General features: G+C 51.7%; 2 protein-coding genes across 3 annotated transcripts; both read left to right on the top strand.

Annotated features, from left to right (window-relative positions):
• The first annotated feature begins 10 nt into the window (after positions 1-10).
• On the top strand, positions 11-7243 carry PAAF1 (proteasomal ATPase associated factor 1). Its single transcript, XM_062515282.1, has 12 exons — positions 11-60; positions 144-184; positions 619-722; positions 1063-1152; positions 2084-2182; positions 2840-2990; positions 4024-4218; positions 4545-4636; positions 4922-5037; positions 5610-5692; positions 5931-6013; positions 6830-7243. The coding sequence occupies exons 1-12, from the start codon at positions 14-16 to the stop codon at positions 6905-6907; spliced, it is 1179 nt and encodes a 392-aa protein (XP_062371266.1). The 5' UTR covers positions 11-13; the 3' UTR covers positions 6908-7243.
• A 178-nt stretch (positions 7244-7421) lies between these two features.
• Positions 7422-11185, top strand: DNAJB13 (DnaJ heat shock protein family (Hsp40) member B13). 2 transcript variants are annotated; one of them, XM_062515284.1, is made up of 8 exons: positions 7422-7489; positions 8010-8113; positions 8318-8479; positions 8847-9004; positions 9663-9776; positions 10412-10525; positions 10612-10688; positions 11032-11185. In XM_062515284.1, the coding sequence occupies exons 1-8, from the start codon at positions 7422-7424 to the stop codon at positions 11183-11185; spliced, it is 951 nt and encodes a 316-aa protein (XP_062371268.1). The 2 variants fall into 2 exon arrangements, with proteins under 2 accessions (XP_062371268.1, XP_062371267.1); XM_062515283.1 differs by having other exon boundaries at positions 10609-10688.
• The last annotated feature ends 3080 nt before the right edge of the window (positions 11186-14265 follow it).

Here is a 14265-nt window from a genome sequence, read left to right as displayed (position 1 = left end):
TACCGCGACAACGATGGCGGCGACGCTGCGGATCCAGAGCGACTGGAGCCGGGCGTTGAGGTGGGAACAGAGCGGTCCCTTTCTTTGTCTCTTGTCTCTCTTGTCCCGCTCCCTGCCCCGCTCACGGCCGCTTCTCTCTGCAGCAGGGACGAGGGCGAGGCCTGGCTGAGCTGCCGCAGCCCTGGTGAGTGGCCTGAAGAGGCCTGGAGGGAGCCGTGGGGATGAGAGAGGATCGGGGAGGATCGAGAGCGTTCTGGGGATGAAAGGTGTTTAAGGAGCCTGTGGAGCAGAAACAGGGGCGGGTGATTGGGGGACCCTGTGGGATAGGGGCTGGTGGGGGTGTGCCTTGTGGTTCAAACGGGTGTGCAGGTCCCTTGGTTTAAAAGGGATTAGAGTGGTTTAGGGATTCCTATGGTCTTCAAGGGGATGGGGTCATTTGGGGCCCTGTGGGGGGTTAGGAGGGGATGGGGGTGTTTGAATTCTTTGTGGGCAAGAAGGAGGTGAGGGTGGTTGGGGTTCCTCTGAGCTGGGAGGGGACAAGGACGAGGTTTGGGGTCCCTGTGGGTGTCGGGGCTCTGGGCTGTGAGGATTCTGGAGCTGACGGCTGCCGTCCCCCAGGGAAGCCCACCCTGTATGGCAGCGTCACCCGGCGTGGGCTCAGCTCCGACGGCATCCCAGACATCGTGGCCTCCGAGGGATTCGTGGTCGGGGAAGTCACCAAGGTGCCAGGGCTGGGGGGAGAGGGGTTGGTGAACAAAGGGGGTCGCTCTGACAGCCTGAGCTGTCACCCTGCACAGTCCTGTCCCGCTATCCCAGCTTCCTGCAGTGCAGAGCCCTTGAGCTGCTCCCTGCCACCCCCCAGGGCTGTGGCTGGCCAGGATGGAACAGCCATCCCTTCCCACCTGCATCCTGAGCAGATGAGCCCCACGCTGACCCTCCCATCAATGTTCAGGCTCTGGGATCTCACAGCTGAGTCCAGGCCACAATTCTACCTTGGCTACTTCTGTTTCAGGACTGAAAGCACTTCTAATTCCTTTTTTTCCCCCTGGTTTCCTCCCCTAGAAAAGCATCCTCATTTCCTGTCCTCATGAAAATGTGTCCACAAAGTTCCTGGCTCCATACACAAGTTTTTCTAGGATTCATCAGAAAAGTGTGAGTAGCCTTGTGAGGTGGGATTCTCCGCGTGTGGTTGGCAGCTCTCACATCCCTCTCTGGTGTCCTTGCAGCGAGGGGTTGGAATGGAGATGGAACTAAGATCTTGTGGTTTAGGAATGGTGAAACACCCTGGACCACGTGCCATTCCCTCTCCCTCCTCCCCCTGCAATGGGATGGAAAGGAGGACTGGGGGCACAAAAGACAAAGCTCAAGGCTGAGATAAGAGCAATTTCCTGAAAATAGCAATGGAGTAAGAAAATAAACAGTGACAACAATATTAATTGACAAAATGTACAGGATAGGGAAGAGATCAGCTCACCACAAGGAGCCCAAAACCTGTGCCACCAAGTATCCCAAATGCACATGCATTTGCAGAGATACTTCAGACATACACAGTGAAATGTAACACATTCAAGTAATTTCCATCCACGTTACATGAGCCCCTTTCCCAGCTCCCTCAGCTTCTCCAGGGGCTCCAGCCCCTTCCCCAGCTCTGTTCTCTTCCCTGGACACACTCCAGCCCCTCCATATCCTTTTTTCTGAGGGGCCCCAAGTTTGTATAAAGAACTAGTTTTGGTTCAGTGTTTCAGCAAATTTAGGCTGTGAATTTGGCTTCATAAATATCTGAACTTTTTCTTGTGGGCTTGTGAGTCAAGCTACTTACCATAAACTCTTTTTTTATTTTTCATCTGTTTACAGGAACTGTTAGAAAAGTCCAGATTTCTATTCCACTTGGGATAAACCTGGAATTCAGCTGCTGCTTGTGCAGGCTTCTGCCTCAGCATTCCTTTTTCTCCTTGCCTTGCAAAGTCACAGGCAGAGAATGTACTTAGCAGCTCTCCCCCTGTGCAGAATTAGGCTCTCGAGCAGAAATATTTATATACAGAATTATATAAAGCTAATTCTTGGCGCTTTTACCTTCCTGCAGATTACCTGCCTTGATATTTCCAGTGGTGGAGGACTCGGTGTGTCTACCAGCACGGATGGGACCATGAAAATATGGCAGGCTGCAAATGGAGAAATAAGAGTAAGAGCATCTGGCTTGGATGTTTTGTGTTGTCTGTGACATTCCTAAAGGCCATGACTTCAGTCAGACTGCCCACACCCTGTAAAGAATCTGGCTTTTTAATGAAAAGCTAATTGAAATTTGGCATCTAGGAGGCTTTAAGTCATCTCTGTTGGAAAAGGTGGCTTCTCCCGAGGGGGGTATTGCTCAGAGAGGTACTCGGGAATAACAGGTCACTGACAGCCCCTATCCTGCATGGTCAAAGCAATGAATTTCTTGTGAAACAGTGAAGAGGGGAGGAAAAGAGATTTTGGTGCTGCATTAGCTGCATCCTGGCTTGTGGCCTTCCCAGTAAAGGGGGAAAGCTCCTTCTTGTGGAGCTTGGCCTGCCAGCTCAGTTTGGCAGAGGATAAAGACATTTAACTTGTAATAGAAGCAAAGTTTTGGGGTTTTTTTTTTGCTGTACAATTAGCTGCTCAACTGGTAGAGGGAGGCCAAAGTCACTTCTTTGACTGCCCCAAATTCAGACCAGTCCATTCCAGCAATGCAGACCCAGAGGATTTGAGTTTAATCCTTTGGCCATGTGAGAATGCCAAGTTTTCCAGTGTCATAACTCAACAGCTGCTCGGCACGAGGATGGTGACAATGGAACTAGCACGTAGTTCTTTGTTTTTCCAGAGACTTTTGGAAGGCCATGTGTATGATGTGAATTGTTGCAGGTTTTTCCCATCGGGCCTCGTGGTTCTGAGTGGGGGAATGGATGCCCAGCTAAAGATCTGGTCAGCAGAAGATGCCAGCTGTGTAGTAACATTTAAAGGTCACAAAGCAGGTACAGAGCCCTTAAAATGCTTCATTTGCTGCCTGTGTACTTGCCTTGCGCTCCAGGACTGATGTCCAGGCAGCAGCGTGCTGCACTCTGTGTTTGATGTCTGGAATGTGGCATCAGATGCCCCAAACACTACCCCAAATTCTCTCTTTCCCAAGCTACCAATTGCTGTGTCCAGGCTCTGGTTTTCCCTGTCCCATGAGGTGCTGGACTTCACTGAGTGGTTAATAAACCCTATGGCTGGCTGCCCTCAACTTGATTAACTCAAAAAACCATCTTGTGCTGAACCTGCCATTGTTCTTACACGATTTGGGGGATGGAATTTGATCTTTGAGGTCCCTTCCCACCCAAGCCATTCTATAATCTGTTTGTGTGCATTGAAAATGCTTTTGCAGCAATGTCCCCTAACCAAACCAGGTGGTGTGGCAGAACCTTGGTCAGAGTGGTGCTGCCAGTCACTCTTTAGGTGACTTTAGTCACTGCTTATTCCTCCAGCCCAAACTGCTGCAGTCTGTTTGCTTGGCTTATCCTGTCCTTTGAGCTTCTGTAGGGAGAAGTGCCTGTTAAATCTTCTGACTACCTCTGCTAAGAAAACCACTGTCATTTTTCAGATCCAAATTTGACAGCCCACAGCAAAATAAAGTAGTTAAGGGATCTTAGTGCCAGCAGACACTGCTCTTTGGATGTTGTTCTAGATGGATAACAGGGATGCTGCTTTTGGGATTATCCAGGGGTGGACATGGGAATGTTTTAAAATGCCAGGCTCTTTTCTGCCCAAATTAGAGATTAATTTTGTGTGGCACCAGCTTGGTTGCTGATCATTGATGATACTTTCCTTTTGTGCCAGATGGTGGTTCTGCTCTGTGAGGTTTTCTGGGAGCTGCTGCCTTCCACAGGCACTTTTTCCTAGAAGCACGACTTGTCTGTGTGTCACTGCTGTCACTGGGGACAGTGGCCTGGAGCCAGTGGTCGAGTTCAGCTTGGGAAATCAGGTGCTTTGTGAGTCTGTATGAACACAGTCTTTGGTTTCACGCAGGTATTTTGGACACTGCCATTGTGGATCGGGGAAGAAATGTCCTGTCCTGCTCCAGGGATGGCACTGCCCGTCTCTGGGACTGTGGGAAATCTGCCTGCCTGGGCGTCATTGCTGACTCTGGCTCTCCCATCAATGGCATTGCTGTGGGCACTGCTGACAACTCCCTGAACCTGGGCACACCTGAGAAACCTCCCAGTAAGGGCCTTTCCCTTAAAATCCCCCTTCTTTTCCCTGTCCCAAACTGCTTAGCTTTGTCACCAGTCATCCCAAGTGTCTGGAATGCTGCTTTGTGTCCTTGTACCACCTTGGGAAGGGAGAAGAGCACTCCAGTCCTGGGTGGAATTCAGCCCTATCAAGTAGTTTAAGTGATGAGCTCTGCTTGGTTACTGGCCTTTCTGGTGTCTTGGGAACTGGAGGAATCTTGCCACAATTCAGCTGGGGTGATCCAAGATGTTGGCTTCTGATCCCACCACGATTTGTTGTGTAGCTACTGCTGGAATTACCTGTTGTCCTTCTGCCAGGTGAACGTGAGGTCGGGACAGAAGGGAAAATCCTGCTGCTGGCTCGAGAGGACAAGAAGCTTCAAGGAGTGGGACTGCAGAGCAGGCAGCCAGTAAGGATCTGGGACTGTCAAGACCACTGGGATGGGGAATTGAGCCAGGTTAAACCTAAACTGGAGGAAAGGCCAAAGCCTGGTGCAATAAAGGGATGCTCTCTCTCCTTCCTCCGGGACAGATTTTATGTGACGAGTAAAAATTGCTCAGGATTTAACTTGGGGACGTGGAAGACAGTATTTAAAATGAAACAGTGGCAGCTGTACCATCTTCTAAATAAACTGGTGCTTCCCTCTTGTGAGTGTCCCACATGTCTGACACTTGGTTTGTTCCCAAATCCTCAGGTGTTCCTCTTTGTTGGATCTGATGCCTTCAACTGCTGCACGTTCCTGTCAAGCACCTACTTTCTGGCAGGGACTCAGGATGGGAACATCTACCAGCTGGATGTGAGAAACACAAAGTGAGTGAGTACCTGGGGCAATCAGCCAGTGTTTTGGTTGGAAAAGAGAGTCAGGCAGAGAGAGTGCTGCCAGGCAGTGCCATTTCCAAGGGGTGCATCCCATTGCACCAGGAGCTCCTGAGCATCTTGCATTGTGTTGATGTGCTGTGTGTAGTCTTGTATAAACATTTTTATTATTTTATATTTACATAATCTGTGTGGAGATAAATTCGGCAGTAAACTTCTTAACATCAATATTCCCCCCTCCCACGCAGCTCATTTCTTTCCCTTACGTGCGTGTCTTCGTAGGACCCTGACATTTACCCTGTTCCTCATTCCAGCATAGAACTGGAACTGAGCTGTGTGTTTTTTCTGCTGTTCCCTGCTAACTCAGTCCATAGGAAAGAACCATGGAGTGATTTGGGTTGGAAGGGACCTTAAAGCCCATCTAGTTCCACCCCTTCCCACCTTTCACTGCCCATGGTTGCTCCACGCTCTGTCCAGCCTGGCCTTGAACATTCCCAGGGATCCAGGGGCAGCCACAGCTTCTCCGAACAGCAATCCTCATCCCTTGTTCCTGCTCTTTTTCCTAGTACTCCAATCCAGGTGATCCATAGATCAGGAGCACCAGTGCTTTCCCTGCTCCCATACCGAGATGGATTTGTTGCCAGCCAAGGTAATTCCAGGGCTGTTTTGTGCCCATAGAAATTGTATAATCAAGTCAAGGAGCTTTGTGGTCCTTGGGCATTGTCCTCTTGTGCCTTTGCTTTGGGATTTCCACATCCCTCATGTCCCTCCAAAACGGGGCCTCCAAGGCACCGTCTCACCCACTGGAGCCTTTTCCCAATGGAATTTCTGTTCTCAGTTAAGAGTGTGGCTTGTTTCACCAATGGGCTGCTGTGCCTTCCTTGCAGGGGATGGCACCTGCTTCATTGTTCAGCAAGACCTGGATTATGTCCTGGATCTCACCGAGGCTGACTGCGACCCCGTGTACAAGGTGAGGCTCTTGGGGGTTCCCTGAGGAGAAAGTGGGCAGGGAAAGCTGGTGCCAGGCAGGAGGCAGCTGCCTTCACTTCAGGTGTTTCACTTCAGCAGGCTCCTTCACGCAGTTGACTTTTGACTTTTGTTTTGTCTTTTTTTTTTTTCTACCTGAATAATCCTAATATTTTGCACAAGCCAATCCTTTGCGGAATTCCCTGGCTTTATCTCCGTTGTGCAGGAGCTGACTGGAATGGTGAAGTTGGAGCAGCTCTGGCATAGCTGTGTTCCTACGGAAAGTGTGGATAAAGGGTGTTGGGAGAATCCTGAGGGTAAAAGCGATGGTGCTGCCTGACCCATCTTGTTCCCTGGGGATTTGGGGCCAGGAATGGGGTTTTGCTGTGTGTCGCAGACATCCCACTGTGCTTGCACACATCAGGGAGTGCAGCCTGGACTTTCAGCCTGGGGATGGACTCTCGTTTTTAACCCATCCTAGCTCCACCGTCCAGTTCTCCGTTTCCCAGCCAACACAGCCCCTCAGATGAACACACAGGGCAGGACTGAGGTTTGGCCTGCGCAACTCAAAGCGGGAGAAACTCTTTTCCACGCTTTTTTTCCCCTTTGGATCTGCTGGAAGAACGCTTGTGTGAGGACACATGTGCTCCCTAAACTCTGGTGAAAGCTGGAAATGCCCTTTAAAACCTGCTAGTGGTGTTCCAGGAGGAATTCCCTCTGTGGGAGTCCAGAAGGAAAGCTCATCTCTGAGGATTTCACTGGCAACCGTCACTTGGAAAAAAACTTTGTGTAACAAACACTGCTTTTTTTCCTTCTTCAGGTGGCTTCTTGGGAGAAGGAAATCTACACGTGCTGCAGGGATGGGATAGTGAGGAGATACCAACTTTCTGACCTTTAAGTGGTTGAAGGGGCCATATAAAGGAGAATCGTGTCGGAAAGGCTCTTCCAGGCTCATTTTCCCAGGATGTGTATGTACGAGTTTGAGGTGGTTGTCATGATCAGGCTCCGTACACAGTGTTTTTGTAGCAGGTCGTATTTTTTTTTTCCTACTGCACAACTGGGATCAATTTTTAATGTGGAGAGGATCTTGTGTTGCAATGATGTTGTGGTTGCATTTCTAGTGCTGAAAAAAATGCTGTTTGTACTGGGGGGAAATAAATAAATTAAGGGGAAGAGGGGCGTGCAGTGAAAGTGACTGTCACAGTATGGAGTGAAATAAACCGCTGCTTTGATACCACCTGTGTCCATACATGTGTTTCCATGAAAAGTTAGGGATTTTGAAGGAAAAAAGAGATGAAGGGCGCGGGTTGAGCCGGTCCGGCAGAGTGCGGAAGTGAGCGGGAGAACTACGTTTCCCGTGATGCCCCGCGCGGTGCCGACCGGAAGCCCTGCGGCTATAGCAACGGGACGCCATGGGGCTGGACTACTACGCCGTGCTGGAGCTGGACCGCGGGGCCACCGCCGACGACATCAAGAAGGCGTGAGGGACCCCCCCGGCAGCAGAGAGAGCCCCTGGGCCGGGAGAGGGGGGGGGGGAAGGGTCTGGGGGCTGTGCGGGGCCGCCCGGGCTAGAGGGGGGAATGGGGTGTCTTCTGTCCCCGTCGGTGGGTCTGGAGGGGCCGTGGAGATACTCTGAGGGCTGGAGCCCCTCTGCTCAGTGGAGCCACGCTGGGACAGCTGGGCGTGCTCACCTGAAGAGGAGAGGAGACCTCGGAGCCCCTTGCAGGGACTGAAGGGGCTCCAGGAGAGCTGGAGAGGGACTGGGGACGAGGGATGGAGGGACAGGACGCAGGGAATGGCTTCCCACTGACAGAGGGCAGGATTAGGATGGGATATTGGGAAAGAAATCGTGGCTGTGGGGGTGGTGAGGGCCTGGAACAGGGTGCCCAGAGAAGCTGTGGCTGCCCCTGGATTCCTGGAAGTTGCTCCAAGCCCCCTCCAACCCGGGACAGTGGAAAGCTTTCAAGTTCCCCCAGCCCAAACCATGCTGTGATCCTTAGTTATCGGAAGTTGGCCCTGAAGTACCATCCATTAAAATGCAAGCAGCCCTGGGGGCCGAAGAGGTTCCAGCAGCTGGCAGAGGCCTACGATGTGCTCAGCGACCGTAAGTGGGGAGTGTCCCCTTCTCCTTGACTGGGAGGGGTTGTGAATTCCTGCTCCCTGGCAGGACCAGCTCTGGGACCCACAGCCCAGCTGGGAACTGGCATGCACTGTCATGTCTATCCCCCCTGCTCCTGGGAACCTTCTTCTCCAGCCAAACAAAACCTGGGGCGCTCCCTCAATTCCCAACACTTCCTTGATTCCTAAGCTATGAAGAAAGGCATCTATGACAAATTTGGGGAAGAGGGGCTCAAAGGTGGCATCCCCTTGGAGTTTGCAAGCGACAACCCTTGGAGCGTCGGATACGTGTTCCACAACAACCCTGAAAAGGTCTTCAGGGAGTTCTTTGGAGGGGACAACCCCTTTGCAGGTAGGCTGGGAGATTTGGGGGTGGCTGCTGTGATTCCATGGCAGCTGCCAGCTCAGAACATGAAGATTTCCAGGAATGCTTTCCTGCCCAACTGCTCTCAGATCCCTCTGGTGCTTGGAGGAGAGATGCTGACTTCCCCTAGTCCTGGGTGTGGGGGAGGCCTGGAGGTGCATGGTCAGGCTTTCCCCAGCTGCTCCTGTGACTCTTTCTGAGATTCCCATAGAAAAGAGGGATTAGGGAGGCGAGGCTGCCATAAACACTCCTGGAAAGAAAACACTTGGGCTGGTTCCGCGTGGGAGAAGATGGGAGGTAAAGAGCCCGGAGCTCTGACCCCAGGGAGGGGCTGTCCCTGTGCTCCCTCACACAGAGTTCTTTGCTGAGGATGGCTCGGAGGTGCTGCTGCCCTTCGGAGGGCCCCGAGGCCGGGGGGCCCTGCAGCGGGACCCCCCCATCGTGCGGGACCTCTACGTGTCCCTCGAGGACCTGTTCCATGGCTGCACCAAGAAGATTAAGATCTCCCGCAGGGTAGGGGCTGTGGGGTGAAAGGGGAGGACTTTGGGGTGAGCTTTGCCCTCAGTGTGGTACATCGAGGATTTGGGGATGGCCCTGCCTCAGGAGCTTCTCGCGGGGGGGGGATTAGCACCAAACCCAGAAGGACCCGAGCCACTGTTCTCTCCCACAGCTTGGTGAAGGGAATTCAGTATGGGAGGCAATGTGGGAAGCGAGGGTTGATCTCAGAGAGGGGTGGAGAAGGAGCTCAGCATGTTCTGGGCTCCCTCTGTTCCCCTCCTTGTTGTCCCAATCTCCTGGACCCAGCCCAAAGACATGAGGAAACACCTCAAGCTGTGCCAGGGTAGGTTTAGGTTGGACATTAGGGAAAATTCCTGCACTGAAAGGGGGGTCAGGTATTGGAATAGGCTGCCCAGGGCAACAGTGGAGTCCTCATTCCTAGAGGGATTTAAAGCTGCGTGGCTGTAGCACCTGGGGATATGGGTTAGAGGTGGCCTGGCAGTGCTGGGGGGAACTATTGGACTCCACGATCTCGGGGGTCTTTTCTGACCTAAATGATCCCACGATTCTATGATCTGATCCTATTTGTACCCACAGCCACTTTGGTGTGGAGTACAAGCCACCCTGAGCACTCCTGAGCCTCCCACTTTGGGCCCCTGACTGTGCACTGCAGGTGATGAACCAGGATGGCCAAACGAGCACCATCAGGGATAAAATCCTAACCATTGATGTGCAGCCCGGCTGGAAGCGTGGCACCAGGATCACCTTTGAGAAGGAAGGGGACCAGGTAAGCACAGAACCACAGGAGTCAGGTTTGGAAGGCGCCTCTGGAGATCACCATATCCAACTTGTCCAGGTGGCTTTGGGATGTCTCCAGAGAGGGAGACTCCATGCTCCCCTCCCTGGGCAGCTGTTCCAGTCCTGTGCCCACTCCATGGAAAACGTTCTTCCACAAAGAAATTCTGGTTTCCCATTGCTGAGGGCACTTGGTAACATGACCAACAGAGAGACTCAGCATTACTGTGCTCAGAAGCTCTGAGGAGCCATCCCTGCCTGGATTTTCCTTAGAACAGGTTAAAGGAAAAATAGTTGAGAAAGGGGTGGTTTTCTTCCTGGCAGAAACACAGTTTTGGATTTGCCCTTGGCTGAGCAGGTGTCTTGCATAAAAGACTCCTTTCTCTCTTAAGGGAAGAAAATACCTTTCCTTTCTTTCTAGCCAGGAGGAATTTGTGTCAGTTTTCCATGTATAAAATAACTTTCAGGTTTCCAAGTACAGGTTTGATGTGGCTTGGGGCAACCTGGTCGAGTGGCAGGTGTTCCTGCCCGTGGGAAAGGGTGACACCGAGTGAGTTTTTAATGTCCCTTCTATCCCAAACCATCCTGGCATTCCATGATTCTGTGATCCTTTTTCCCCTCCATTAGGGCCCGAACATCATTCCAGCTGACATCACCTTTGTTGTCCAGGAGAAGCTTCACCCAAGGTTCAAAAGAATCGACAACAACCTCCTTTATGTTGCCACCATCCCCCTGTCAAAGGTAAAGGTCCCGGTGAGGGGACAGAGCCTCACCTCTGGGCTCTGAGGCTGCAGCAGCAGCTCCTGGTGCCACTCTATGCCCAGCAGGCACTGACTGGATGCAGCCTGGATGTGTGGACACTGGATGGGAGGCTGCTGAACATCCCCATCAACGACATAGTGGAGTAAGTGCCAGGGGAAAACAGGGCTCAGAGGTGAGAAGGCACTTGGCAGGAACTTGGGGGTGCTCCAAAGCCTTTTCCAGCAGGCTTGGGGCTGCAGGAGGAGGAAGAGGATGCCCACAGTGATTGACTCTTCTGGTCTGGGAGCAGAGGCAAGGAGAGGGCTGGCTGTGGGTGGATGAGGGTGGATGCTGGAGCCTGGAAGAGGAGGACAGACCCTGGTTGAAACTGGAGGAGCAGAAAACCTGAGAAACCTACATGGGGCTGTGCAGGTGGGGCTGGGGACCATGGCTCCCACGCGGGGGCCATCCCACAGCTCCTCTCAGCCCTGTCCTTTGCTTGGCAGCCCCAAGTACTACAAGATGGTGCCAGGGGAGGGAATGCCGCTGGCCCAGGACCCCCAGCGCAAGGGGGACCTCTACATCTACTTTGACATCCTCTTCCCCAAGAGGCTCAGCCCTGAGGTGAAAACACTCTTGAGAAGCATCCTCCAGCCCTAGGGACAGTGACCTTCCCCCTCTCCCCCTGCCATTATCCCCCCAATAAAGCTTTGTAGCCTGGGTCTGGGCAGAAGTTCTTCCAAATGCTGGGAACCCCAAGATACCCTAAAACAACTCTAGGATCACCCTAAAACAATGGCCCCGAGGCCTGGCCTGGGTCCTGCTGTCTTTGTGGTCTCTGCTTTCCAGCTCCCACCCTGCAGCAGCAGCTCCACAGCCGTGAGGAGGCTGAGGGAGGATTTGGGGTGTGTGGAGGGAGGCAGCCATGGCAAAGACCCCACGCACCAGCCTCAGCGCTTTACTTTCTAAATCCCAGAATCTGTCCCTGCTGAAGCTGAGCCCTGACAGCACAGGGAGAGGTCAGATAACATTTGTGTTGCCTTTTCCAATGGCGCTCCAGGGCTGGGAGGATGCCCTAAAGAGGGAAGGAACCCCTGACCCCGCTGCAATCAAACCCCATAGGGGTGGTTTACTGCAAATGCCAGTAAGGAATGATGGGAAGCTGTGCTGAAGGGAAAATGTCGGGGATATCCCCATCTCAAAGCCAACGTGGGTTGGGATATTTGGGGTTTAGTCAGCACAGTGAGGGTGTGGGTGCTCAGTGGGGCATCCCCCGTTCACCCTTCGGAGACGCCATCCTGGGTGAGGGATAAAGGCACCTGGGCGCAGGGGCTGCCTCGTCACCAGGCAGGAGCACGTCCAGCCACCACCTTCTCCTGCTTTAGAGTATCAGCTGGAGCCCGAGCTCAGGGTGGGTGAAATCAGCTCCGTTCCAGGGAATTCCCTCAAGTCTCCCACAGGGGTATCAGCGGGGCTTGTGGGCATGAGGGTTGTAAGTAGCCAATTGTATGGGGCATAAACCTGTCATTGTCCTGATCCCGGCTGAGAGCTCAGATCCCCAAACACCACAACTCCGTCATCCCAAAGGAACTCTGGCATTCACCACTTCACCTCTGCTCTTTCCCAGCAGCCACAGGCAGGCGCAGGCTGTTAGAAATGCCTTTTCCCAGGGAGTTAATCCCAGCAGAGAGGAAGGAGGAGCCCCGTCTCCCCGTGCCTGACCCCCCAGCGGCTGTCGGTGATGCTGGGGAGGTTTCGGGCGCGTTCTCCACTCGGGAATCCCTCGGGAATCCCTCGGCGAGGGTCCCGGCACCGCCGGGGCTGCAGTACCGGCCTTTGGCCACGGGAGGGCGGCACCGGGCTGTGCCCGCTCCGGTCCCGGCTCCGACCCGCGTTCTGCCCCAGTTCTGACCCAGTGCTGTCCCAGTTCTGCCCCAGATCCACTCCCGCTTCTTTACAAAGTTCATCTCAGCCCGGAAAAAAACAGCCCCTGCTGCACCCAGCACCAGCCCGCAGTGATCTCCAGTTCCCTGGAAAACACGCTCCAGCCCCGGTCTGTAGCAAGGTGCGCACGTCTGGAAAGGTCAGAACCCTCACCTGGACTGCTGCACTTGGAGCCAGATCCAGCTACCAACGGAATTCCAGAAACAGCCTCCAAAATGTTCTATAATCATATCTTGAAAATGGCTCCAAAGGGCAGCTGCTCCTGTTCAAGGCCAGTACCTGCACAAGTCCTCGTGCCAGCCCTGGCTCACTGAAAAACACAATAAATCAACCACCACACAGGTATTTTTTTAGCAAAATTCCCAGTCCAAACCCTCGCATGTCCTGCCCAGCACCAAGGGAAATCTGACACAGTATTAATAAATAACCTTTGCTGAGAGCAGTTGTCAGCCCAGTCCTCCAGCCTTGGCAAGTTTTTGCGGTGAATTGACCCAAATGCTAATCCTAAATCTAAACTTCTAACAGATTTTGTTAGAAAGACACTGGATAGGAAATCCTACAGCAGAGTGAAAACATTGCACGAGAAATAATAGGAGATCTTCTGTGAATAACCAAGCCCTCCATCACTGCTCCACTCCCAATTTGGGTGAAATATTGATATAGGATTTGTGAAAATGACTGGAACCAAGAGAGGCAAGTTAACCGAGTATTCCAGGCTGACTGGAATTAAAAGACGCTGGCCAGAGCATTCTGACTGGGAATTTCATGCAAGAACCTGAGGAACATGAGACACACACTGGAATGGGTTGAACATGGATAATCCAGCCAGGAGAGGGCAGTGAGACCCAGCTCGTAGTGAAAAAGCATTCACTTAGAGAATGTCTAAAAGCACTTTGGGCTTTGGCCCTGCCAGTCTGTCCAGTAAGAAATTGCTTCAAAATTCCCACGACCTCTCTCTGCTGCGGGGCAAATCAATAAAAGGGCTTGCTCCTGCTCGTGCTGGGAGGGGAAATGAATCCCAAGGCAAGAAGCCTTTACAGCTGATGGGAAAGGTTAAAAACAAGTAGACAACACTGCCCTGTGTGTTGCTTGTTATTGCAGCCATGCCACAGAACCTCTTCCAAAATATCAGAGAGCACCCCAAAACCGTAAGCAGGCGAACTTCAAGGGCTCCCCATTCACTCCTAGCTCAAATTGCTTTCCTTGACATACATTTTATGACCAAGAGACCCCATAATTAACTATCTTATCCCCAGAATGTTTTTTCTCTCCTCTCTGGATCACATCAGATTTTCCACTCCAAAATGTTTATTGTAGCTTTATAGAGCTACTCAAGTTTTACTCACAAATTTTCCCTATCTCTCCACTACTGATCACCTTGGTTTACCTCAAAATATTAATTCTCTACCGTGCAGATTACCTCAGATTTTACCATAATAATTTTCACTACCTGTCAACTTCTAATTACCTCATTTTTACTTTGATATCTTCATTGTCTCCCCTACAGACTCTCTCAGATTTTAGGCCCAAAATGTTCATTTTGTCCCCAATAGATTACCTGAGTTTTTTCCTACAAGATGTTCCTTGTCTCTTACACTTTACAAAAAAAAAAAAAAGTATATATATATTCCATCATTAAAAAGAGGAAGTTGCTGAAAAGCAGTCAAAATTCTCAGTGAAAAAAAAAAGAAAAAAAAATAAAAACAAGATGGAAATAGCAAAAGGAGGATCTAAGTGTTGAAGATAATTTTTGGCTCCAAGTCCTTACGATCTACAAGAACTGATAAGTTTTCACT

This window comes from Cinclus cinclus, chromosome 2 (assembly GCF_963662255.1).
Source record: "Cinclus cinclus chromosome 2, bCinCin1.1, whole genome shotgun sequence".
Taxonomy (NCBI): Eukaryota; Metazoa; Chordata; class Aves; order Passeriformes; family Cinclidae; genus Cinclus; species Cinclus cinclus.
This window is presented reverse-complemented; position numbering and strand designations above follow the sequence as displayed.